Genomic DNA, 26,867 nt, shown 5'->3' on the forward strand with positions numbered 1-26,867 from the left:
CGGAAGGGCGCCCGCGCTGCCCGCCGGAAGTGGCCCGGAACGCGGCGGGAGCGCCGAGCGGCCGCCATGGAGCGGCCGGAGCCGGGCGCCGCCGGCGAAGATGCCATGGACTCGTTCCTGGAAAAGTTCCAGAGCCAGCCGTACCGTGGCGGCTTCCACGAGGACCAGTGGGAGGAGGTGGGCGGCCCGGGGACGCACGCGAGTGTCGGGGCGTCGTCCGGACCCCGGGGCTGGCGAGCAGGCGCCTCCCGGACCGCCGGCCGCCGGCACCCCCGAGCCCCCGCACCCCCGGCTCCGCGCACCCCCGAGCCCCTGCAGCCCAGGCCCCCCGCACCTCCGGCTCTGCGCACCCCAGGACCCCACATCCCCGAGCCCCTGCACCCCAGGACCCCACATCCCCGAGCCCCTGCACCCCTAGGGCCCCCCGTACCCCCGAGCCCCTGCACCACGGACCCCCCCGCACCCCTAGGCCTCCTGGACCGTCCGGCCCCCCGCACCCCAGGCCCCCCGCACCCTCGCCCCCTCCCCTCCCGCCCCTCCGGCCCCGCCAGCGGTTGGGTGGTCTCCACTGGGTGGGAGCCTTAGAAAATCTGCCTCGGGGTCTGGAGGGCGGTCTTCAGCAGCCAGTACATCTGGGGGTCCGGGTTTTAGTCAGGCAGACGAGGGACTCCTCCACGTAGTTAACTTTTCTGAGCCGGTCCCCTCATGTGTACGATTTCCCTGTAACTATAGCTACAGCCTTGTAGGATTGCGGCGAAGATGAAGGGATCAGGGGTGGGGGTGGGTGTAAGGTGCCGGGAACACGGGAGCGCCTAATTAATGGTGGTCCCCACCGCCCTTGTAAGAATGTGAGAACCGAAAGGATTTCGTTAGCGATCCTTACCCTGCGCTCCCATCTTACGCTGGGGAAACTGAGGCCTGGGTGGGGAAGCGAGGTAGATAATCATGGTCGGCAAATCCTGATGAGTAAGAGCATTTTGATACAGACATGGGGAAGTGGGTCTCTGTGGAAAATCGTATTCTTAAAGTTCATTCTTCACCTCCAGGAATTTGAAAAGGTCCCCCTGTTTATGAAGAAAGCGCCATCTGAAATTGATCCCAATGCGAACCCTGACTTGGCTTGCCTCCAGTCAATGATTTTCGACGAAGAGCGGTCTCCAGAAGGTATCTTACCTGAGTCTAGTATTTGCTTTGTGTCTCCATTGAATTGAGGGAAAGAGTGAGTCGGAAAGTTTCTGATAACAAGAAACAGTTACCCTGGGCTAGCTTGTCACTATTCCACATGTACCTTCTCCCCCCAATACCTACTAGATGCTAGGCTTTGGGGGTAAGGAGATGAATAAGATTGTCCTCAAAGGTCTCACGCTCCAGTGGATAGCCAGATTGTCCTGTGTGTGTGAGAAGTGCCAACACATAGCCGTGTACTAGGTGCTGTGGGAGCACTGAGGAGGGGGACATAGGGAGTGGGCTCACAGTGGATTGGAATCTTGGACTGATTCTTAACAATTTTTTTTTTTTAATTTATTTATGATAGTCACAGAGAGAGAGAGAGGCAGAGACATAGGCAGAGGGAGAAGCAGGCTCCACTCACCGGGAGCCCGACGTGGGATTCGATCCCGGGTCTCCAGGATCGCACCCTGGGCCAAAGGCAGGCGCCAAACCGCTGCGCCACCCAGGGATCCCTGATTCTTAACAATTTTATAGGCTCCAATAGGGTGAGGATAGGGGAATCGGTATTCCAGGGATAAAACATAAAGCAAAAACAGAAGATAACTTCCCCCCATTTCTTCAGTAAATAAAAAAAAAAAAGTTCTTCCAGAGGTAGGATAAGTACACGCTTTTCCTTTATTCTTTTTTTTTTTTTTTTTTGGGCAAGCATCTAATTATCTACCCTGTAAGATACTTGGGATGGATTGTAGCATTAACTACACATGACTTTGTTTCTTCATGTTGATACCCAGTTTTATAGGATTTATTTTTGAGCTTGCTTTACTGGTTTCTTCTATTTGGTTTATCATATCTAATATGTGATTTAGAATATTTTTAATATTAATATTTTTAATATTTTAATTTTATTTTTAATTTTTGCCTTTACAGAAATAGGAAACAGTGATTATTTATTCTTTTCTTTGCAGAACAGGCCAAAACCTATAAGGATGAGGGCAATGACTACTTTAAAGAAAAAGAGTATAAAAAGGCAGTGATTTCATACACCGAAGGATTAAAGAAGAAATGCTCAGACCCTGATATGAATGCTGTCCTTTATACCAACCGGGCAGCAGCACAGTACTATCTAGGTAATTTATTCCATTATTTAGTGCTTTCTAAAGAACTAATGTATGGTAAAAGCCATTATAATGGCTAGTGCAGAGTTTGAGTGTCAGATGAAGAGCCTAACTTATCCAGAAAGTTAGTTCTCCAATTACTCTAATTGAACTCTGATCTTGCAGGTAGACTTGGTGAAAGGGAAAGCAGATATATTGTATAATTCTTCTTATCTGAACCAAATGAGTGACATACCTTAATATGTGAGTTGGTATGATCTGGGACTTTTTTGTTTTAGCCTAAATGTTTCTCTCTCAATGTGTTTTTGTTTCTGGCCTTTTATCCTCTTCTTCAGGTTGCTAGAAGGATTTAAGCAATAGATATATTTATGTAGGAGTAACTATCTTAAAGGGAGAATTTTTTTCAAAGAGTACTCTGTAGAACCCTTGAAGTGAAAGATATTCTTTGGACAAGTAAAATTGGAAAGTGCTGCTGCTTTGTTGGCAATCAGTGCACATTAGTATGTTAAAGATGTTGAGATGACCTACAGCAAAGAACCTTACCCTATGATTCTTAAGTTTTGTAAGCTCCCTTTTTAAGTAACACTTATTAACATGTAGGACTATTCTGCAGATGTGACTTTGGGAAACACTGATTACTGGGAGGCATTATTGCTCATGACCAGTCTTGGTCATGTTAGACCCATGTTTATTATCACAGAGTTTAAAGAGACCTGGGGCCTCTGAGGGGCTGGTAGAGAATAAGCTTTGCTGGGATTCATCAACATTTAAGCAGAGTCTCTCTGTTACTGTAGTTTGCCCCAACTGTTGTCTCCTTTAGCATGTTCCATTATAATATTCTAAATAGTAAGAGTGGTCAACCCCCTCATTTTGCTTAGGCCCAGAGAAGGATCCTCTGATTAGTGCAAGAAGCTGGACGAGAAACCCATTTTTCTGACTTCTAGAGGAATACATTTTTTCATTCAGCAGACAAACTTTGAGTTCTTGTTCTGTGTTAGGCCCTGGCATGGCAGAGATGAGTAAGATCTGGCCTTTCCCTGAAGGAGTTGGATTCATTTCCTCATTCAATCAGTAAATATATATAAAGCGTCTACTGTGTGCTAGGCCTTGCACTGTGAACAATAGCTACATAGTTCCTTTCTTTGGGGGAACTTAAAGATTGTTATGTGCAGGGCTAATAAGACCAAAAGAAGTACCTTGTAAGAAGAAAACTGTGTGTGATGCTAGAGGAGCAGAGGCATAATAATCACAGGCATTCATGGGGATCCTTGGGTGGCTCAGTAGTTTAGCCCCTGCCTTCAGCCCAGGGCGTGATCCCTGGGGGTCTGGGATCGAGTCCCACATCGGGCTCCCTCTTCTTCTCCCTCTGCCTGTATCTCTGCCTCTCTTTCCCTCTCTCATGAATAAATAAATAAAATCTTAAAAAAAAAATCACAGCCATTCCTTAAATGAGATCTCACTGGTATAGTTTTCAGAGCACTTTCACATTTATTATCCCTCTTGACCTCATAGCAGCTATGTAAGGTAGGCAAGGTTAACAGCTTTATTCCTAGTCAGCAGAGTAAGATACCATAGTAAAGTATAGTAAATTAAGTAAACTGAACTCTGTAAGGGTACACAGTACTAGGATTAGTATGCAGAATCAGGTTGATTCAAAGTGCACTGAATGGAAGACACCTTTACCCACAGTCCCCTGGTACTGTCAGTTCCTTAGTCCTGGGTACTTTAGGTTCTGCAGTACAACTTGGCAGCATTGGGGCTTTCCCTCTGCTGGGTTAGAATTCCGTTTTCTTAGGGCTGTTAAGTCATTTAGCCATTGTTCCTTTGTTTTCTAGCTTTAAAATGTGCTCTGTGTTCTTACTTTTCTTCTCTCTGGGTTTATAACATTTTTGGGAGGAAGCGGGAGAGTAGTGGAGGTTGAGTTAAATCCTATGTTCAGTCTAGCACCCTTAACCAGAAGTCTTTAGATCTCTTTTATATACATTTTTTCCCCATCATTACCATCATTCTGTTTTTCCAATTTTGTATTCAGTTCTTTTCACTTAATTTTATAATGTAGTCAATTTCACCTGTCATTAAAAATATTTGAGTACTATTTTAATAGCTACATAAAGTTGCATCATTTGGACATAACCAGTGTTTACACAGTTGGCTTTACTGTTTTGCTATTATTGAGTATACAGCTGCTTTTAGGTTTTTAAAAATAATGCAGTAATGAACACAGTTAGTGATAAAGTTTCCCCACTAATTCTGATTATTGTTAAGGTTGAAGCCAGATTTGGCAAACTATGGCTCACAGGCCACATCTGGATCCCTGGCCTCCTGTGAGCTAAAAATGTTTTTTATATTTTTAAAGGATTATAAAACAAGAATGTATAACAGACCATATATGGACTGTAAAGCCTAAAATATTTACTGTGTGGCCTTTTACAGAAACGTTTTGCTGACCCTTGTGCTAGATTTTTAGAAGTGAAAATAATAGGTAAATACTAAACTGTTAAGTAATATTTATAGTATAAACTAGATAGGGAAGTTCTACCACATACCCTCTCAGTTTGGATAACAGTGTGTATGATTGCATACTTTTTTAAAAGTGCACTTACATATGTGTGTGTACATATGTCTGTATATTTAGATTGGTTTGTTTTATACAAATATATTGGTATTTTACACACTGACATTATAAATACAGAACAACCAGTTAAAACAATGTAGCACAAGCACCCTATCGTGCCTTTTATGTGCAGATCTATCTTATTCTTTTTAATGGCTGCATAATATTTAGTAGTGTGGATTTACGTAGTTTATTTAATCATTACTACATTGGGGATATTTAGGGTATCATCAAGTGTTTCACAATTCACAATTTAATGCTGCAGTTAACATACTCTTACATTTATCCTTGCACAGTTGTCTAAGTATATTTTTAAGATTTTATTTATTTATTCATGAGAGACACAGAGAGAGGCAGAGACATAGGCAGAGGGAGAAGCAGGCTCCATGCAGGGAGCCCAATGTGGGATTCGATTGCGGGACTCCAGGATCACGCCCTGAGCCAAAGTTAGATGCTCAACCGCTGAGCCACCCAGGCATCCCTGTCCAGTTTTTTTTAAGGATAAGTTCTTAGAAGAATATTGTTGGGTCAGTATACACACAAGTGCATGCTAATTTGCTCTCTAATTTACCCTTAGGAGTGCCCTTTTTCCCTGCTTTCACCCAGGTGGATATTACCTGTTTTTAATTTTTACCAGTTCCATGTTAATTTTTTTTTTTTAAGAAAGAACTTTCTTTTCTTTAATATCTTATTTATTTGTTCATAGAGACACAGAGAGAGAGAGGCAGAGACACAGGCAGAGGGAGAAGTAGGCTCCATGCAAACCGCTGCACCACAGGGGCTGCCCTCCATGTTAATTTTAATCTCTTCGGTCACTAGTGATGTTAAGCATCTTTTCATGAGCTTGCTACTACCCATTTATAGTTGTTCTGTGGGTTTCCAGTGTTATAGATATTCTATGACTCACTGTACAAGAATGTCTATATTTTTACACATGAAATTTTGCAAATATTCTGATCTCAATTTTGTTTTCTCTTCTATATGGTGCCTATTAGGCAATTTTCGTTCTGCTCTCAATGATGTGAAAGCTGCCAGAAAGCTAAAACCCTGCCACCTCAAAGCAATAGTAAGAGGTAAGTATTGTAGAACTACAGTAGGATTGTCCTTATGGAAAAGTTGGCACTCACTGCACCAAAAGTTGACGCATTTTAAGCTTTGATATTAAGGTGCTAAGATACTAATGAAGTCACCTTATTTTTGCAATCTTAATATTAAGTTCCCAGTCCTTATCAATAGCAACATGCCATTTTCAATAGAATTTTCCAGAGAATAATATCCTTTATGGTTTAAGAATTTGTAGAGAAAAAAAAAGAAGAAAAGAATTTGTAGGGAAATTGAAACTCCTCATTTTAAATGAGTAATAAAATTAATTAAAATAAAGCAGTTCCAAAGCCATATTCTAATTTTTTTTTCAAATTAGCTGTTTGAAAGGCGAGATCTTCAAATGTCATGTTAATTAAGAGATAAGTTATGGGACCTTTGCTGATAACTCTGATGCTGAGATGTTCCCAGATTATATTTTCTTTTGTGGTCTGACCTTTCTATGTAATAATACTGCTTGTATTACTTTTATATTTTACCGTTTCTTTGAGAAGCTCAGAGGTGCTTTGTAAACTTTAATTTATTCATCACATATTAATCTTCCTTATATTCCCATGGATTGACTGCTTTATCATAAGCCAAATGCTTTATCAAAGTTATGCATCTTTAGATATGCATAGTTAGCGGTTGGTATACATAGATCCATCTCCCTCAGCTGTAGGGAAAGAAGGTACTATTCAAATATTGGCAAGTAAATTTAGTGTAGTCCTGCGAAATTGGCAAAAACTGGAGTCTATAAATCTTTTTTTTTTTTTTATGATAGTCACAGAGAGAGAGAGAGAGACAGAGACAGAGACACAGGCAGAGGGAGAAGCAGGCTCCATGCACCGGGAGCCCGATGTGGGATTCGATCCCGGGTCTCCAGGATCGCACCCTGGGCCAAAGGCAGGCGCCAAACCGCTGCGCCACCCAGGGATCCCAGGAGTCTATAAATCTTTTATTTTTTATTTATTTTTTATTTATTTATGATAGTCACAGAGAGAGAGAGAGAGGCAGAGACACAGGCAGAGGGAGAAGCAGGCTCCATGCACCGGGAGCCCGATGTGGGATTCGATCCCAGGTCTCCAGGATCGCGCCCTGGGCCAAAGGCAGGCGCCAAACCGCTGCGCCACCCAGGGATCCCTGTAAATCTTGAATTGTCAGTTATACCTCAGCATGTGACCTTGGCAAGACACCCACTGTGAGTGTCAGTTTGCTCATCTCTGGAAGATGAAGTTGGATTCTGTTGACATCTAAGCCTTTACAGTTCTGATATTTGGAAATTCTGTGGAAAGTCTAAAGAGGCCAACTGGAGAAGAACAAACGTGAGAGGAGAGGTGGCTTAACCTAGAAGCTATTAGGAACAATTTATAAAAAAAAAAAAAAGAACAATTTTAGAAGAGACCTAATGTCTTTGGTCTTGACACTTTTGATGAATGGCTAAGGTCAATTCTGCTCTCTATCTCTATTTAAAATACCATCTGAGATGGACTTTATTCTGATTTGCAGATGAGGAACCTGAAGCTTAGAGATGCTCAGTATTTTGTCTAATGTCTAGTTGCTAAACAACAGAGCCAGATTTCCAGCCCAGATCTGTCTGATTCCAGAGACTGTGCTCTTTGCCATTACATTGCACCCTTCCCTACTTTAAAAGCCCTTAATACCAGGGAGACTTAACAGGAGTTTTATGTTGAATGGGCCCTAGAGATCTTTCTGATCGAAGATAAAAACAATATTCCTTGTCTGGGGAATGCAGTACAAAGGGCTTTAATCAACTATTTTCCCTTCAGAATGCTGGCTGGTAGGTAGCTGGTGGAGTTTGGTGGTGGTGGTGGTTGGGTGCGTGGGGTGTTGGTTCCTGTTCAAGGACAGCTCTTTCCATGCATATTGTCCACCTTTTCTAAGGGTTCTGGGTTTTACAGGTGCCTTATGCCATCTGGAACTGAAAAACTTTGCTGAGGCTGTGAACTGGTGTGATGAAGGGCTACAGATAGATGCCAGAGAGAAGAAGCTGCTGGAAATGAGGGCTAAAGCAGACAAGTTGAAGGTTGGTTGCAGAATCAGTAGCCAGTTGGTATTTGTTACTTAGCATTAATTATTATTATTTTTTTAAAGATTTATTTATTTATTCATGAGAGACAGAAAGAGAGAGAGAGGGAGAGACATAGACAAAGCATGCACATAAGTAGGGGGAAGGGCAGGGGGAAAGGGAGAGAAGCAGACTCCCTGTTGAGCGGGGAGCCCAACTAGGGAGTCGATCCCAGGATCACGACCTGAGCCAAAGGCAGCTGCCCAACCACTGAGCCACCCAGGTGTCCCTACTTAGCATTAGTTAATATTTCTAAGATTGTGTCTTTTGGGTCATTGTAAACTTTTTCTTCTTTAAAAACAAAACCCAAAACTATTCCCTACTTTTGGAACTCTGGAGGACACAAAGAAGTAAATAAGTATTATAATGTGACAGAGGCAAGCAGGAATATATAGTATATATAAGTAGTAGTATCTAACTTGGGCCTGGATAAGGGAAGGGCAGCGATTGGGAATAGTAGATAAGGTTTGCTGAAAGTGGTGATGCTTGGTATAATCTCTTGAAGACTGAGCAAGAGTTTACTTGACTGGAGGGTTGGGGGTGGGGAGTGGAGAACATTCCAGATAGGAGAAAGCATAACCATGGGCAAGTTCTTGATAATTCTGAAACTCAGTCCCCTCTTTGAAAATAGTTATCATAGAAGTTGTTATATTACTATTAAATAGCATAAAATAAATATAAAATAGTTAACATAATATATGTTATGTTATAAAAACTCAGGTTTTTATGAGGATTAAATGAGAATGTCTGGTGTGTATTGTTAGCACATTTCTTGACTTATAAGGAGTTAATTTGTGGCTGTTAGGATTTGAATAAGAAATGGCATAAAACTGCCATAATATAGTTTGTACACTATGTAAAGCTCTTGAAAAAGAGGAGGGCAATGAACAGTTAAACATTTAAACAGGTGTGCCTTGGTGGCTCAGTCAAGCATCTGACTCTTGATTTCGGCTCCAGTCATGATCTCAGAGTTCTGGGGTCTAGTCCCGTGTCAGGCTCCCTGCTCAGCAGGGAGTCTGCTTCTCTCCCTCAACCCCTGCCCTTCCCCCTACTTGTGTGCATGCTCTCTCTCTCTTAAATAATCTTTGAAAAGAAAAAAAACATTTAAACTCTTAAGCTTCTTTATAGTATTGTGTAACTCCCAGCTTCAAGACGCCTGTAACTTGATGATGAAATGTACACAATAGCGACAATGATGATAATATACCATCATTACCAAAAAATAATGTCCGGTATTTAGATAGCACTTACTGTGTATATCTTCCAGGTGCTATTTAAAGTTTTTTACTTACATGAATTCATTTAAACCGTACAACAGCCCTATAAGGTAGGAACTGTTCTAATTCACCATTCAGTAGTGAGGTAGCTAAAGCACAGAGAGATCAGGAAGCTGCCTGAGTCACACAGCTGTGATGAAGCTGGGCATCAGTAATCAAGCAGACTGGCTCTAGAATCTATACGCTTAGTCCCTATGCAGTACCGCCTCACATGTCTAGAACTAGACTTCGAGACTTCAGGTCTCCTGATTCTTCATCTAGTTCTGTCTTCATTGCTTATACTATGGAAGGGGAAATTTTCAGTGCCAAGAGAGCCTTCAGCTCTCCCTGCAAAGGGGTAGGTTTTAGTCAGAAGTCATTCTGGTCATATCAAGTGGTTAAAAAAAAAAAAAAAAGAAAAGAAAAGGTATCTGTTGGCTGACATGGCTCAGTAACAGAATTCTGAGGCTAGGTAACGGGGTTTGGGCCAGAATTTCTAAACAGGATGTGCATAAGAGAGAATGTGTAGAGTGCTACTGTGGAAGGACATAGCCAAGCTAATCCTCAGAAAAACCCTTAGTGGACCTAAATGAAAGCTTGCAGGTCCTGTGGCAAAGCACAGTTAAAGGGAGATTTCAGGGCCCAAAAGCCTGACATTGGGTGTGGGTGACATTGCTTGCTGAGCATTGGGATTATTCTATATCTGTGTATAAGTTGACTCTGGATTCCTACATGCTTGGCTTTTGTAAGTGATGGATCTCAAAACAGCCATCAAGGCAATGAATATTACCAGAAATAAATCATGGTTTTGTTAAATGATAAAAGGGTCAGCTTATCGAGAAGATTTAGTAATTATAAATATGCATGTATCCAATAACAGAACTCCAAATGTAAGAAGCAAAAAAATGGAGGGAGACAAATCTACAAATAGGGATAGATGTCAACCTCCCTCTCTCAGTAATTGATAGAACAAGTAGATAAATCAACAAAGAGAAGTGGCATCAGCAAAAATAGCCAAATAAAGATCTGCTAAAATTCTTTGCTTCTATAGAAAGTCTATGGAAAACTGGTGAAAATGATCAGAGTCAACTTTTTTTTTTAGAGCTCTGAAATGAGCCAAAGGCTTGTAGCAGGGTGGGGTCCCTGGGTGGCTCAGCAGTTTAGCACGTGCCTTCGGCCCAGGGTGTGATCCTGGAGTCCCGGGATCAAGTCCTGTGTCAGGCTCCTTGTATGGAGCCTGCTACTCCTTCTGCTGGTGTCTCTGCCTCTCTCTCTGTGTCTCGAATGAATGAATGAATGAGTAAATAAAAATCTTTAAAAAACAAAGGCTTGTAGCAATCTGGGGAGTGTTTATTCAAGAAAAATTGCTGAACCTCTTAAGTACAGCGAACTTCATGACATTTTAACTTCCCTATTCCCATCTCCTCCCTCCCTGGTTCCACAGTAGCCTTGAAAGACTCATGGTTAAAATGAGCAGCCCAGCAGCCACCAGAAGAAGCAGATAGGGTCAGAGCTTGCTCAAAGCCCCATTCCCAGAGAACTGTCATTATTTGACCGTCTTAGTGATCTTGAAGACCATACTCATGAAGCAGATTTTTTTTTTTAATTTTTATTTATTTATGATAGTCACACACAGAGAGAGAGAGGGGCGCAGAGACACAGGCAGAGGGAGAAGCAGGCTCCATGCACCGGGAGCCCGATGTGGGATTCGATCCTGGGTCTCCAGGATCGCGCCCTGGGCCAAAGGCAGGCGCCAAACCGCTGCGCCACCCAGGGATCCCATGAAGCAGATTTTGTTTGGAAGCAGATGAATCTTGGAGCTATCCCAGTATGGAGAGCTTTTTAGGGGTGCTGGGAAGGAGGGATGTGTCAAAAAACAATTAGAAGCAATTATTTAAGATTGTAGCTGCCTAAGATAGTGGATACTAGGATAAATAGTAGGCTTACCAGAATATTTATTTATTTATTTTTAAAAAGATTTTGTTTATTCATGAGAGACACAGAGAGAGGCAGAGATGTAGGCAGAGGGAGAAGCAGGCTCCTTACAGGGAGCCCGATGTGGGACTTGATCCCTGGACCTCAGGATCACTCCCTGAGCCAAAGGCAGACACTCAACCGCTGAGCCACCCAGTTTACCAGAATATTTAAAAGGAAAAGCTGGGGATTGAGATTCTGCAGGGGCTTTAAAAAGCTCCAACATACTCCTGGAGATCTACAATGTCACATGTGTGTCCAGAGCTATGCATGTGCTTAGGAAGGATCAAAGAAGGCCCTAAGCTCTTACCTCTGTCTGACTTGGAGGTTCTGTGAAAGCAGTAAGTTAAGGCTGAGGCTGAACTGTAAATTGTGGGTGAGTGTTGAAAGTGTGCCACAATCTGCATGTGCCCTTCAGCAAAAGAGTGGGAGACTTTTTGGCTTTAGGCATTAAGGGAAATCTGTCCAATCATTAGCTGATCACTAAACTAAGTAACTAAGGACTTTAGTGGTCACGTAAAACCAAATACAGGCTTTTTTTTTTTTTTTAGATTTTATTTATTTATTCATGAGAGAGAGGCAGAGACATAGGCAGAGGGAGAAGCAGGCTCCACATGGGGAGCCTGACGCGGAACTCAATCCCAGGACCCCAGGATAACTGAGTCAAAGGCAGATGCTCAACTACTGAGCCACCCAGGTGTCCCTCAAATACAGGCTTTACAGAATTATTTCAGAAAAGTAAACAATGACAGCAATATCAAATACTGCAGAGGAAAGAGAGAGAGAATCCAGTTTCCAGAGTTGCCACATAGTATTATTTTAAATGTCGGGTTTTCAATACAAAATTACAAGACGTGCAAAGAAATAAGAAAGTATGGCCGCCCATAGGCAGGAAAAAAATGAATAGAAAATGTCCCCGAAGAAGCCCAAATGTGAGATTTACAAGACAAAGTCTTTAAACCAGACTTTGAAATATGTTCTAGGAAGAAAGAAAGCAATGTCTGAAGAAGTAAAAAAAAAAAAAGGAAAAAAATTTATATATATATATATATATATATATATATGAACAAAATGTCTTACCAAATAGAGACTATCAATAAATTATGAAAAAGAATCAAATAGAAATTCTGTAGTTGAAAAGTATAATAATTGAAGTGAAAAGTTCACATATGGGCCCAAGAGTAGAACTGTGAAGATAGGTCAAATGTGATTACCCAGTGTGAGGACCAGAAAGAAGAATAAACATTAAGAGAGGGGTGTCTGGGTGGCTCAGTTCAGTTTGGTGTCTCTTGATTTCAGCTCAGGTAATGATCTCAGGATTGTGGGATTGAGCCCTGTCTATACTCAGTGGAGATTCTGCTTGAGATTCTCTTCCTGTCCCTCTCTCTGCCCATCACCCCCTTTAAAGTTAAATAAATAAGTCTTTAAAAAAAACCATAAAGATAGACTGAGGGACCTATAGAGTGCCATCAATATATTGTCATAGACATGGGAGTCCCCAGGAGAAGAGAAGGAAAAAGAGACAAAAGAATATAAGAGATAATAACTGAAAACTTCCCAGATTTGATTTAAAAAAAAAAAGTAATTTACTCTTCCACGAAGTTTAACAAACTCCAAGTAGGATATACTTGAAGAAATCTACACCCAGACACATCATAAACAAACTGTTGAAGTCAACATGAAAATATTAAAAGCATCAAGAGAGAAGAGACCTTTCACATATGAGATCCTCAATAAAAGTGACTCCTGAGAGGGTGCGTAGGTGGGTCAATTGGTTGAGCATCCAACCTTTGATTTTGGCTCAGCTCATGATCTCAGGGTTGTGAGATTGAGCCCCTTGTCAAAGGTTCCGTGCTGGGTGTGGAGCCTGCTTAAGAAATTCTCTTGCTCTCTCCCTCTGCCCTACCCCCCCCCCCACACACACACACAAAAAGGTAACAGCTGATTTTTCATCAGAAGCCATAGAAGCCAAAGGGCCATGGGTTGACATTCAGAGTGCTGAAAGAAAGACTATCAACTAAGAATTCTATACCCGGCAAACCTATCCTTCAGAATTGTAGAGGAAGGGATCCCTGGGTGGCGCAGCGGTTTAGCGCCTGCCTTTGGCCCAGGGCGCGATCCTGGAGACCCAGGATCGAATCCCACATCGGGCTCCCTGCATGGAGCCTGCTTCTCCCTCTGCCTATGTCTCTGCCTCTCTCTCTCTCTCTCTCTCTCTCTCTCTCTCTCTCCCCTCTCTGTGTGTGACTATCATGAATAAATAAATAAAATCTTTAAAAAAAATTGTAGAGGAAAAGTACAACTCTTTAGTTGCAAATCATATGATCTTGTATATAGAAAATCCTAAGGAATCCACTAAAAAAGCTATTAGAACTAATACAGATCAGTAAGCTGGTAGGATACAGTAATATACAAAACCCAATTCTATAGACTTGGAGAATGTTCCAAATATGAAAACAATTCTATTTACAATAGCATTAAAAAGAATAAAATACTTAGACATAAATTTAACAGAAGTAGCAGAAATCTTATTTGAAAATACATTGTTTAAAGAGATTCAATCTAAAAAAAAAAATGGGAAGACATCCACTGATCAGATGTTAATATTGTAAAGGTGACAGTGCTCCCCAAATTGGTGTACAGATTCCACTCCGCCTGCAGCAAATTTCCAATTGGCTGCTTTGCAAAATATTGACCAACTGATTCTAATATTCATATGTAAATTCAAGGGACCCAGAATAGCCAAAACGATAAGAAAAAAATTTTTTTAAGGTTTTATTCATTCATGAGAGATACAGAGATAGGCAGAGGGAGAAGCAGGCTTGAGACTCGATCCCAGGTCTGGGATCATGCCTTGGGCTGAAGGCAGATAGATCTCAACCGCTGAGCTACCCCAAGGGTCCCTTAAAAAAAATTTAAAGTTAGAGGACTTATACTTCCTAATATTTTTTTTTTTTTTTTTTTTTTTTTTTACTTCCTAATTTCAAATCTTACTACAGAGCTATAGTAATCAAGACATTATGGTACTGGCAGAACGGGATAGATTTATAGATCAGTGTAATAGAATTGAGAGCTAGAAAATAAATCCTCACATCTATAGACAATTGATTCCCAACAAGGGTGCCCAGACCATTCATGGGGGGAAGGAATAGTGTTTTGCATATCCACATGACAAGCATGAATATGGACCCCAACCTCATACTATATACAAAATGAATCACAGACCTAAATGGAGGAGGTGATGGTTTTAGACAGGTGATTTTTTTTTTTTTTTAAGATAGAGGCACAGTACAGTGAATATATGAAATGCCAATGAATTGTGTATTTTAAAATGGTTAATATGTCATGTGAATTTTACCTCAAAAAATTAAAAATATGTATAAGCCATAAAAAACAGGATTATTGGTAAAGATAAATTTTGTTTCATAACTATTGTTATAGGACTTAGTCAAAACTAAAAAACTTGTTAGAAGTAAAAGGCAAGCCATGGAATTGGAGAAAATATTTGTATTGCATCTATATCCAGAATACATAAAGAAATGTATTCACTCTGAAAAAATGTTAAATATGGCAAAAGAAACAAACAGGCAGGGTGCCTGAGTGGCTCGTGGCTCAGTCAGTTTAAACATCTGACTCTTGTTGGGGATCCCTGGATGGCTCAGCGGTTTAGTGCCTGCCTTCAGCCCAGGGCGTGGTCCTGGAGTCCCAGGATCAAGTCCCGCGTCGGGCTTCCTGCATGGGGCCTGCTTTTCCCTCTGCGTGTGTCTCAGCCTCTCTCTCTCTGTGTCTCTCATGAATGAATAAATAAAATCTTAAAAAAAAAAAAAAAAATCCGACTCTTGTTTCTGGCTCAGGTCATGATATCAGTGTCCGGGATCGAGGCCTGCAATGGGCTCTGTGCTCAGTGTGGATGGAGTCTGCTGGAGGATTCTCTCACTCCCTCTTCTCTTCCCCCTGCTTGTTTACTCTCTCTCTCTCTCTCTCTGAAAGAAATAAATGTTAAAAATGACAGGCACTTCTGAAAAGAAGATTTACGATAAGCATGTGAAAATATGCACAGTATCAGTTATTGGGGAAAAGCAAATTAAACCTCAGTGGGATTCCAGTTCACGAGACAGACAATACCAAGTGTTGGTGAAGAGGTGGAGCACCTGAAGCTCTGATCCACTGCCAGTGGGATATAAAATGGTACAACTACTTTGGAAATCAGTTTTGCAGTTTCATACACCTATCCTGTGACCCAGCAGTTGCACTCTGAGGTGTTTACCTAAGAGAAATGAAAACACGCTCATAAAAAGACTTGTCTAAGAATGGTCACAGCCTGTTTTATTCATAGTAATCCAGAAACCACTCTTGTGTCCAGCAACAGGAAGGAGAGAAGCAAAATGTGATACTCATACAATGGAATATTACTTGGTAATGGGATGGGAGGAAGACTGACAGCAAAGGGGCATGAGGAAACTTTCTAGGGGATAGAAATGTCTGTCTTATTGAGGTGTTGGGTACTCAAGGTATATCTTTGTCTAAACTCATTGAACTATACACTTAAAATAGTAAATTATTACCTCAACAAAGTTGACTTTTTTTTTTTTTTTAATTAAAGTGCAGCAAACTCCACAGTTCAGGGCTCCTCTGACCTGGTGGTCATTTTACTTTATGTAGCTGGCAAGACTCCATACGAGACTTCATAAGCCACATCACTCACATGTATCCTGTAAATCAGAGTAAAAACATGGGACAGAGTCTGCATCATCCTTGATCATTCTCTAATATGGACCAGACAGTGGTTGGAGGTAGCTCAACTGTGAAAGCAGAATTGGACATAGTTTTTAGTGGTATCTGTGGGGTGGAGGACTCTGGATGGTGCACTCAGACTTCCTAACAGTAGAAAGGAGCTTTGCAGCTCTGTTGGCAGACTATATTGGAGAAGGAATGGACAAGAGTTATCAGCCCTTTTCTCCCTGAAAGGGTAGACTATGTTCACAAGAAAAAAAAAAAAAGATCTGTGTTAACTTGTTGTGGGGCTTTTGTGGAGAGGATGAGGGATGGTTGGTACTCTATTTTAGATCAGGTCAGCAAACTGACCCCAGGCAGAATCCAACCTGTGGCCTGTTTTTCTGCATTCTGTGAACTAGAGATGTTTTTCACATTTTTGAAGAGTTACAAACAACTAACAAAAGTAGATAATATGTGACAGAGAGCATACGTGGTCTGCAAAGCCTAAAATACTAATATCTGGCCCTTTACAGAAAAATTTGCTGACTTCTGTTAATCTACGATCCTGAGGAAAAAAGCAGAATCAGCTGGTTTGGGGCAGATTTGCAGGAAAGGAAATCTAAATTATACTTCTGTCAGATTAAGTAGACTCATGATTTTCTCTCATGGATTATAATCAGGCAAAGGGCAAAGCCTCTGATGAGTTCTTGTCCTGGGTTTTTCCAATGCTTCCTATATTCCAGCCATCCCAGATAAGTTGAAATACTCCATAGACCCTGATGTCAGTCCCTCTACCGAGAATGCTCTTTCTCCATCATCTGGGAGGATGTTTTGTGTCCTTCTAAACCTCCTTGGTGGGGAAGAAGACATCACTCTGTGTTTCACAGCACTGGACTCACATTGCCTGGGTAATGCCGAACCGACATTTCACTTGTTGTCCCCCCTCAGTAGACTGTGAGCTCCGTGGGTATGGGAACTGTAGATTTTAAAATTTCTGCTGCCACCTGTCCTGGCACCAGACATGTGCTTTTAAAATATTAATTGAATTGAATCAGGCCACTGATACTGCTTGACACAGGAGACTGGGTTAGACAGATACTGGAGATAGTAAGATGCAGGCTGGAGTGACAGAAGAGGAAGCAAGCTCCCTAGAGCTGATGGATCTGGATTTAATTTTTAGAGAACTGAGCAGAGGGATATCAGGAAAGCAAAGCTGAAAGAAAAGAAGGAGCAGAATGAGAACGAGGCTCTACTCCAGGCCATCAAGGTGAGTTCTCAAACCTCAGGCCCATATGGTCTTGTTAAATCCACTAATCCTCAAGCTTGTTGGGATCCTTTACCTGAATGAATTTGTTCATTTTCTCTCTGCTTCGGTGAAGCAGTATGCTGAAGGGGCTCTGGAGTCAGAGCCCCTGGGTTCAGTCCATTTTCCTGCTTGTGTACATATGTTGATCTCAGGTAAGCTACACTGAACAGCTGCTGTGGGTTAAGCATTATTTAATATTTGCAGTGGCCTTCTGAGGTAGATCTTCTAGTGTCCTGATTTACTAGATGGTGATAATGGTCTGGGGAGGTGAAGAAACCTCACACAGCTAATGTGTATCAGAGCCAGGTCCTTGCTGTTAGCCACTGTATCCTGAGAAAGTCTGAATTTTAGGATGTTGCTTCTTTAACCCTAACAACAAATTCAACCCTGTCCTTTCTTCTGTGCATTTTAAATGGATGTATTCTGACCCAAATCTTGTTTTTACCTGGATACCCAGCAAGTCATCTGTGGAGCTTTGGCTTGCTTGGTCTTCACATAGGAGAGGACACTTGCCTTGAGATTGTGGACTAGGCTCTAGGTGTCATTCTTTGTTGAGTTAAATTATACACCATTTAAATTACTTGTTGACTTTGAGAACTTTACTAACATGCATTCCACTAGTTCCTCCCATAGCAAGCAATCTGTTAACACCTGTTAACAGATTAAACAGGTTGGAATACTCCAGATTCTCTAGCTAATCCTCATTCACAGTGAGGGATTTGGTCATTTTCTAAAATGTAGAATATTGGAATGCCCAGACATTTACATACAGACTTGATTTTGGCTCCCTCTTTAGTCTGACCCTGCATCTCAGGCTTCAGTGTATGTACAAATTACTCCAACAGTCGTATACACAGAACTGTATTTTACCAACAGTTTAAAGCAGGGGTCAGGAGACTGCAACCAGTGGATTACAGCTCTGCCTCTTTGTTTATGTGTTACTTGTGGTTATTTTCACGCTGTAGTGGCAGTTGAGTAGTTAATTTCAACAGAGACCATTTGGCTCACAAAGCCTAAAATATTTCTATATGACCCTTTAAGGAAAAGTTTGCCAACCCTATTTAGGGGATATCAAAAGTAATTTTGGGGTGCCTGGGTGGCTCAGTCTGCCTTCCGGCTCAGATCATGATCTCAGGGTCCTGGGGATCGAGTCTCGGATCAGGCTTTCTGCTCAGCATGACGTCTGTTTCTCCCTCTGCCCTTCTCTCCTGCTTGTGATCTCTCTCAAATAAAGTCTTAAAAAAAAAAAAAGTACTTTTGATTGCAAAATCTATTTTGCGATAATTTTGATTGCTAGCCTTCACACACATATATAAAGGGGCAGCTCTTCTATTCAGACCTTTGATTTATCTTTATTTCCATGAGATAGTCAAGATAGGTCAATGTGCATTATTTTTAGTATTCCATGACCTAGCTAAACCAGCACACAAAATATATATTCTTTTCTGTGCCTTTGCATATATTGTTCCTTGGGGATGGACTGCCCTTCCACCGCCCCCGCCAACTTCTCTGCCTTTCATAATCATTGCTTAGGGCCCAGCATTCTGAAGTCATCTTCAGCCCCCAATTAATTGAATTAATTATCAGTGGTTTGTACTTCTGTAGCTCCACTTCTTACCTCGTGTTGTACTTATCCCCATAGCTCTTTGCCCACTAGACCATGAGCCAAGTCTTGAGGGCAGGAACCATGTCTAGCTTGTCTCTGTTGACACAGGGTCCAGCATGTGATAGATGCCTGCTGAAGATGAGTTATCCCTGCTGTGCTAGGCCTCAGGGGTAATGAAGAGGAATTGTATAGAGCTGGCCCTTGGGGGACTCACAGGTTGGTGGTTTCCTTGCTGTTGAAGGTTTGTGTGTGTGTATTTCTGTTTTTAATCCAGGCTAGGAACATCAGGCTAGTCTCTGAAGCTGTCGGTCAGGATGAAGATTCAGACTCAGAAGGTCTAGGTGAGATTTTCCTGGATGGGCTCAGCTCAGACAACCCCTATGGAGCCAGGCTGAATGTAGATGAGCAGGGCAGGTTAAGCTGGCCCGTGCTCTTTCTATACCCGGAACATGCCCAATCGGATTTCATCTCTGCTTTTCACGAGGACTCCAGGTACTTATTTGCCCAAGAGCCCCCTGTTCTTGCTGGCATGCTCTTTCCTTGCTATCTTGGCAGGAGGAACAAGTGGATGTTTAATTGAGGAGGGAGGGAAATAGAGGGTTAATGGTCTGGTTTGGCATAATCTCTATCCTGGAGCTGATTTCTCCCTTCACTAACTATATAACTAGCTTTGCAGTGACAGATACAAGTCCCATCATCATCCTGACTAGGTTAGTAAGTAGAGCACCACAATATTGTTTGTGCACTGATACTTGTCTGTGGTAAGATATGAAGTCATTCTAGGTAGTATATGCAGAGTAATTGTGTATTTATTAGAAAAGATATAACTAGCAATTTTATTTTTTTTCCATGATTTTTTTTAAGATTTTATTTATTTATTCATGAGAATACACAGAGAGGAGAGAAAGAGAGGCAGAGGGAGAAGCAGGCTCCATGCAGGGAGCCTGACGTGGGACTTGATCCAGGGTCTCCAGGATCACGCCCTGAGCTGTAGGCGGCACTAAACCGCTGAGCCACCGGGGCTGCCCTAACTAGCAATTTTAATTTGTGATCTCATAGGGCTAATGCTTTAAATGTGACTGAATGTAAGGAATGTTGAGTCTGAGTCAGTTTAAAGAAAATTACTGTGTCATAACAGGACAAGTAATACACATACACATTTTGGCTTAAGCCAGAGGGTTTTGGCTCACAATGGCTTAGGCCTACATTTCATGTTTTATACATTTTTTTTAATCTCTTTCTGGATGGGTGTCCAGGTACTGTGATGTAGGAAAATAGATCTTGAGTTATTGATACCCAGAAAGTACATGTTATGTCCTTAGGTTTATTGATCATCTAATGGTGATGTTTGGTGAAACGCCCTCTTGGGACTTAGAACGAAAATACTGCCCTGACAATTTAGAGGTAAGAGATGTTTTACCTTGTTCCTAGTTGGGATTTTAAAAATTTTTTTAAATTAAAAAATTTTTTTAAAATTTCATTATTATTATTTTCTGCTGGGAAGTTGGTTGGGGGGTAAGTTTTTATTGCCTTTAAAAAAAAATTGTGTCAAACTGTATAGAACATAAAATTTACTGTTTGAATCATTTTTAAGTGCCTGCTTCCCTAGCATTAAGTACATCCACATGGTGGTGGGGATGGTTGCACAATCTATCTCCACTTCATCATCCCAGACTGAAACTCTACACCCCTGAAACAGTAACCCTGTATCCTCCTCTCCCTCCAGGCCTTGGCAACCACCATTCTACCTCTTCTATGAATGTGACTACTCTAGGAATCTTCTATAAGTGGAGCTGCATACCATTTGTCCTTTTGTGTCTGGCTTATTTCATTGAGCCTGATGTTCATCCATATTGTAACTTGTGTCAGAAATTTCTTTCCTTTTTAAGGCTAATATTCCATTGTTAGGATCTTTGTTTTCCTTTTCTAAATCACAGCTCATAGAACAAAGACTTTGTCTTCTAATTTCCATTTGAGAGTAAGAGTCCAATTGATGTCCCATTGCCCCTGAATACTAACTACAGTGTCGGTTTCCTACAAACAAGGATATTTTCCTTTATAATCGCAACCAGCTATCAAAATTAGGAAATTAGCTTTGATACACTAGTACCATCTAATTCTCAGACGCCCCTGTATCAACTGTCCCCACACAAGGACACCCTTCTTACCACATGGGCTCTGACACCTCATCTATCCTACAAGGTAGCCCTTATCACTTGGCTTAGGCTGTCGGGCTCCCAGCAAGGCTGCTCTCCACTGGTTGGGTTCTGACACCCCACACTCCCTGCCAGCCCTCCTGTACAGACATCTTCCTTACACTGCAGGGGCTTTGACACCCATGTAGGGCCATCCTCTGTGGACATCCTTCTCATCCTCCTCGGCCTCTTCCTCTCCTTTGGGCCACCATGGCCACTATGGTTTTCTTTCCTACATCTAGGGGTCTGAATTCCTAGGGAAAGGCTCACAGGCCTTGAATTTTAGCTCCTCTGTTTGCTACCTGGGTGTCACTGGTGAGTTATTTCCCTTCTCTGAGCTTTGGTTCTATCTTTGGAAAATGGAGCTGATAATGCCTTTCTTACTGTTATGAGCGAGGACTGAGTGCTTTATAGCCCCCAACTCTATAAAGGAGTCACTCAGCTAATAATAGTTGCCATCTCTTTAGCTTTTCCCTAGACTTGGCCTCACCATGCCTATTGCTCTGGGGCCCTGTATTTGTGTCTCATTCCCACTCCTGTATTACTCTTGCAGGTCTATTTTGAGGATGAAGACGGGACAGAACTCTACCGGGTACCTCCCAAGAGCACCCTGCTACAGGTGCTCCAGCACCCCAGGTGAGCCACTTTCATGAGGCTGAGTAGACCAGGGAAGCTGCTCAGGCACCATCCCTGGGAAATAGCCAGCTTCTCACCCCACTGCTGATGGATGGCCTTATACTCCTCTCCCTTCTGCCCTGGACACACAACTGTGAGATGGCAACCATGGGGCCTGGCCCAGGTCATTGGCCACACAGACTGCAGTATGACTGAGATCAGTGCACTGTAGCCAGCGTACCCTCAGACTGGGAGAAGTGAATGGAGCTGGTCTGAGCAGGGACAAGCTGCCTGGCTTTTAATTTTTTTCTTTTTCTTTTTTTTTTTTTTTTAATTTTTTATTTACTTATGACAGTCATACAGAGAGAGAGAGGCAGAGACATAGGCAGAGGGAGAAGCAGGCTCCATGCACCAGGAGCCCGATGTGGGATTTGATCCCGGGTCTCCAGGATCGCGCTCTGGGCCAAAGGCAGGCGCTAAACCGCTGCGCCACCCAGGGATCCCTGCCTGGCTTTTATACCTGAGAACAGCAGGGTTGGTACTCCTCTTCCTCATTGTGCCTGGGTCCCCTGAAACTATTTTATGGAAAGAATACTGGTTTGTGAAGTCAGATGCCATCATTTACTGGCTGTGTGACTATAAGCGCATACTGCCCCCCACCCCCGGGGAGGTATCCTCATCTTGAGGATGGGAATACTAATTCTTGCCTACGTTTTTCTCAGGTATTTGAGAGCCAGCAAGAGAGTCAAAATACTTTTGTTAACTGTAAAGGGCAGTCTTGTTGTAAGAGTGCATCTTTGCTAATAGCCATGGCAGTCAGTTGGATTTGGCTTTTGTCTCTTTGTTCAGCTTTGAGGTAGTCCTGGGCTGTAAGGGAATACCCTCGGTAGATTTGTAAGTTGACTCCTGGACTATCTTTCCGTAAGCTTTGAGCAAAGCAAATGTTCTTCCATTTAGGCTAAAGGAGCCCGATGTGTTGGGCGTAGGGTGGTTGGGCAGGGTAGGAAAGAGGCTGGAGAGCTGGCATGAAGGCCTTGAATGCTCTGCTCAGGAGCATACTTTATCCTGATAGTGGTATATAGAGCCACAGAGGATGTGTAGGTAAAATTTAGAGTAGTATACAGGTCTTAAATATACTAGTTGATGGTGAAAGATTGCAGATGGGAATTGGTGATGTGGTGACTGATTTGGTAGGGGGTCCAGCTGGTCTTGATGCTTCTGCTTTGGCTTGGTAGGCAGGAGGTGAAGATTTCTTCAGATATGATTGATGACTTCTCTTAGTATTTTCTGGCACTAAACTCCCTTCTAGTTTATAGGCACATTTTTAGCTACTCATTTTTTCCACTAGCAAATTATTACCAGTTCTTTAAAGACCTAAGGTCCACTCTCTGCATCTCCAAAAAATGGGGGAGAAATCTAAACAGAAAGCAGATCTGTGAAGGAAAACCAATTTCATGCTTCTCAGAAAATGTAAATGCTGTTGGAAATGTTTACTTTTTACAAGACCAGTGCTCTAACCCCTGAGCTACGGAACCAAATGTTTACGTTTTAAATGACTGGCATAGGCAAGAGGCTACCCAGGACAGGTTTCTGGCAACTTCAGACCTTGAACTGGGTAGAGCAAAGATGTAGGCCCCTCTGTCTCCAGATCCAAACACATTGGGTAATGCTAACCCTCAATCTGGGAGGCCAAGGCCTTGCCCCACTCCCCACCAGACCCTACTCTGCTTGCTCTATGCCCCAACAACAGCAAATGCAATCTGCCCCTCCTCACTTTAGTTCACTTTAGTTCTCCCGTGCCCCATCACTACCTGTATTCTAAATAAAGTCAAGATGGACATGACATTTTCCAGGAAGCTTTTCCTGATTCCCCTTTCCCATAGAGGGAAGCATGCCCTTTGGGCTAATGCTGTACCTCACTAATGCTTCTGCGATTGTTTTGCTGTCGTTATTTATCCCCTTCCCCTCAGGACTTGAAAGTAGGGATGATGGTTTTTGTTTTCAGCACAGGTCCCAAGTTACCCTGGGCATGCACTGTTGAATGAATGAATGAATGCAAGCAAGCAAGCAAGCAAGCAAACGTGTTCTTATAGTTTGATTCTGTGTTTAGCCACAGGCATACATGATGCTAGAGGACTGGCCCAAATGTTCTGGCTAGGTCGTAAGAGGGAGAGGGTCATGCTAATTTCCCAGATATGTAAATAAACAAATAAATGTGCTAACCTTGCATTTTAATGTTGACTCGCGTCCAGAGGTTCACCTGGACCTTGAATGTTGTTGCGAAGGTACATGGATGATTAAGACTGCAATTCAATTAACCCACTCTTTTCTGTTGTCTTCACTACAGGTACTTGGTAAAAGCCCTGACACCAGCATTTTTGGTCTGTGTAGGATCCTCTACTTTTTGTAGGAATTATCTCCAAGGGAGAAAGGTGCACCAGGTAAAGTGACCAAGCCAGGCTATGGGAGCCAGGCCTCCTGGCTCCTTCCCTCACTCTCTTCTGCCTGGAATCCAGCGTACTTGAGTCAGCTGAGACTTACACTTTATTTCTCCCACCCTGGGGACAGCCCTTCTATGCATCGTGGTGGGGGTCAGAGCTGCTGACTTCCCTGAACTACATTACAGTCTCTCTGGTCATTGTTGCCAGTGCTCCAGCCGGTCTTCACTCTCCTTTGTTGATAAAAAAAACTCTGCACCTTGGTCATGACATCCTTGGACTCACTGTGAGCTGTGTTACCACCAGCCTCCATCCCTGAAGGGACCATGTTAGAGTACACAGCAGCTGACCTGAGGAAGTGTACTGGCCTATGGATGCTGACAAATGCCCTGGTTCTGGACCTTTGTGGTGGTAGAGGCCTCAGGAAAGCTACCCCTCAAACCACACATGTAATTTTAAGACATTCAGGCTGAGGGACTCCAGCCTCCAGGTACTCACAAGCAGAGAGGCTTACTTTATGGGGAGCTTGTAGACCCTTGGAGTGAGAAGAGGTCAAGAAATCTGACTCCTGCATTCTGCATCCATGAAGATCTACAAACCAGGTTCCTGCAGAACCCCTAAAAAGTTTACCAGTTTTCTTGATCTGTGCAGTAGGGTATACTGACAGACTTGGATGGTGGACTCTTGAGTTCCTCTCCAGTTTTCACATTTTAGGATTTTTGTGCCTTTTAAAAATCTGGCAGTTGAGTTGTCTTAGGTTATATATTTGTCTGCAGCTGCAGCTCCTAGAGGCTAGTATACATCCTTACCTGTAGCCACAGGACTGTTTGCAGCACCCACTCCATTCCCCAGGGCAGGCAGAGGGATGTGGGTGGACATGTCCAGACAGAGGTTTGGAGGGCATTGGGTGGTAAGTTCATGTTCTTTTCCTTCTGCCATGAGAACATATTTCCCAGCTGGTGGCTGTTTCATCAGCCTGGGTGCCAGAATGGTAAGACACTTGGGGCAGGGCTGAGGGAGCTGGCCTGCAGCCATTGATTGTAACATGAATGAGAAATAAATGTTTGTTGTAGTCATAAATACTGAGATTTGGGGGTTGTTACTATAGCAATGCTAACTAATACATCATTAAACTGAAACCAGCTGCTATCCTTAAGATCAACGGCCTTTGAAAGGCAATTTGCTGTGGAATATTTACAAAGAACCATGCAGCGTCCCTGCATGTGGCATGTGGCCGGGAAGCTGAAGTCCAGCTTCCACCCTTGCCCTGGCTTAGGCCACACTGAGGCCATTCTCTCCCCAGCTGCTGACTCAGCACTCTGTGTGAGAGGCCCAACAGCAGCAACTCTAGCAGGCAGTGCAGGGCTCCGTGTGGCAGCAGTCTCCCTGTCCTGGGGCAGGGCAGGTCCCAGTTTGCCACCTGACTTATCTGTGAAACAGACTGCTTACCCCGCTCTTGCCTGGACACCCCTGAGAAACCAAGTTCTGGGACCTTCATCCCTACCCCCAGTCCTTCCTTTGGGTTTCTGGCAAACCCGGTTATCAGCCAGCTTCAGGCCCTGCCCCTCTGTCCAGCTAGGGTGGGCAGAAGCAGAAAAGGGAGGAGAGTGACTTAGCATGGCAGTCCGTAGACCACAGCTGGGACCCTGGCAGCTGCTGACTTGCTGTGCCTGTGAGGAAGGAGTGTGTGGAGCCTCCATTTGTAAACTGAGTCCACACACCACAGGCTTATCCATCGCACTTCTGGATGGTAGCATCAGACCAGTGATTCTCAACAGGGAAGACTTGCACCTCAAGGGACACCTGTTAATGTCTACAGACTTTGGGTTCTTACAACTTGGTGGGATCTCCTGGTATCTAGTGGGTAGAGGCCAGGGATTCTGCTAAATATCCTAGAGGGCACAGGACAGCCCCCCACAACAAAGAATTATCTGGCAAAGTGTCGATAATACTTAGTTTGAGAAACACTGCACTAAAACTTCCAAAGGGCAGAGGCCAGATGGAGATTTATCTTAGTGCCCGGGCCTGACACACAATGAGTGTGACACACAGGGAGCTCAGTGTGTGTGTGCTAATGAATGGATAGACAAATGAAGGAAAGAACTAATGAAAAAAACCAGTTCTGTTTGGAGGACTCACTGTACACACATAAGCATTAGCATTGGCGTTTCAGGCTCAAGCCCAGCTGCCTGTCTTGCACCTTCTCCAAGAAGGCTTCGGGCCTCCCTGGCCCATGGGCCCTGCCTCCTCTGACCTCTGTTATCCTCTGTGTTCTCCCTCCAGGGGAGTGGGTGGAGCGCAAACTTAGGAGCTGGCCATGGAGGCCAGGGCTAGAGCTTAGCTGGTGTTAGGAGCAGGGGTCCCACTGGCCTGGGTGTAAACCCCAGCTCTCCCCTGCAGGCAGGTGGGTCCCATGAGGCATGCGACCTGTCCCTACTTGGGACACCAGCAGAACCAAGTCAGAGCTCCCTCAAAGACTCAGCCATCTGCCGCCTCATTTTACAGATGAGAAACATGGAGTTCTGGCGCTGTGCAAACCACATACCTGGATTCTTTCCCTTCATCACGACAGCCATGTGCTCAGGCCTATGAGCCCAATTTTATATAGGAGATGGGGACACGAGGTCTTAACACTAGTGAATGTCAGAGCCAGGATTTAAACCCACGCAGCTCACTCCAGAACCCACCTCCCT

General features: G+C 43.1%; 1 protein-coding gene across 2 annotated transcripts; it reads left to right on the forward strand.

Annotated features, from left to right (window-relative positions):
• The first annotated feature begins 15 nt into the window (after positions 1-15).
• TTC4 (tetratricopeptide repeat domain 4) lies at positions 16-25,254 on the forward strand. Of its 2 annotated transcripts, XM_077891889.1 has the most exons (10): positions 17-177; positions 1,047-1,164; positions 2,136-2,297; positions 5,895-5,972; positions 7,902-8,026; positions 17,195-17,281; positions 19,201-19,418; positions 20,249-20,330; positions 21,675-21,757; positions 24,084-25,254. In XM_077891889.1, exons 1-10 carry the CDS (start codon positions 67-69, stop codon positions 24,184-24,186), a joined length of 1,167 nt encoding a protein of 388 aa, XP_077748015.1. In that variant the 5' UTR covers positions 17-66; the 3' UTR covers positions 24,187-25,254. The 2 variants fall into 2 exon arrangements, with proteins under 2 accessions (XP_077748016.1, XP_077748015.1); XM_077891890.1 differs by lacking the exon at positions 2,136-2,297 and having other exon boundaries at positions 16-177.
• The last annotated feature ends 1,613 nt before the right edge of the window (positions 25,255-26,867 follow it).

The sequence above is a fragment of the Canis aureus genome, chromosome 3 (assembly GCF_053574225.1).
Source record: "Canis aureus isolate CA01 chromosome 3, VMU_Caureus_v.1.0, whole genome shotgun sequence".
Classification (NCBI taxonomy): Eukaryota; Metazoa; Chordata; class Mammalia; order Carnivora; family Canidae; genus Canis; species Canis aureus.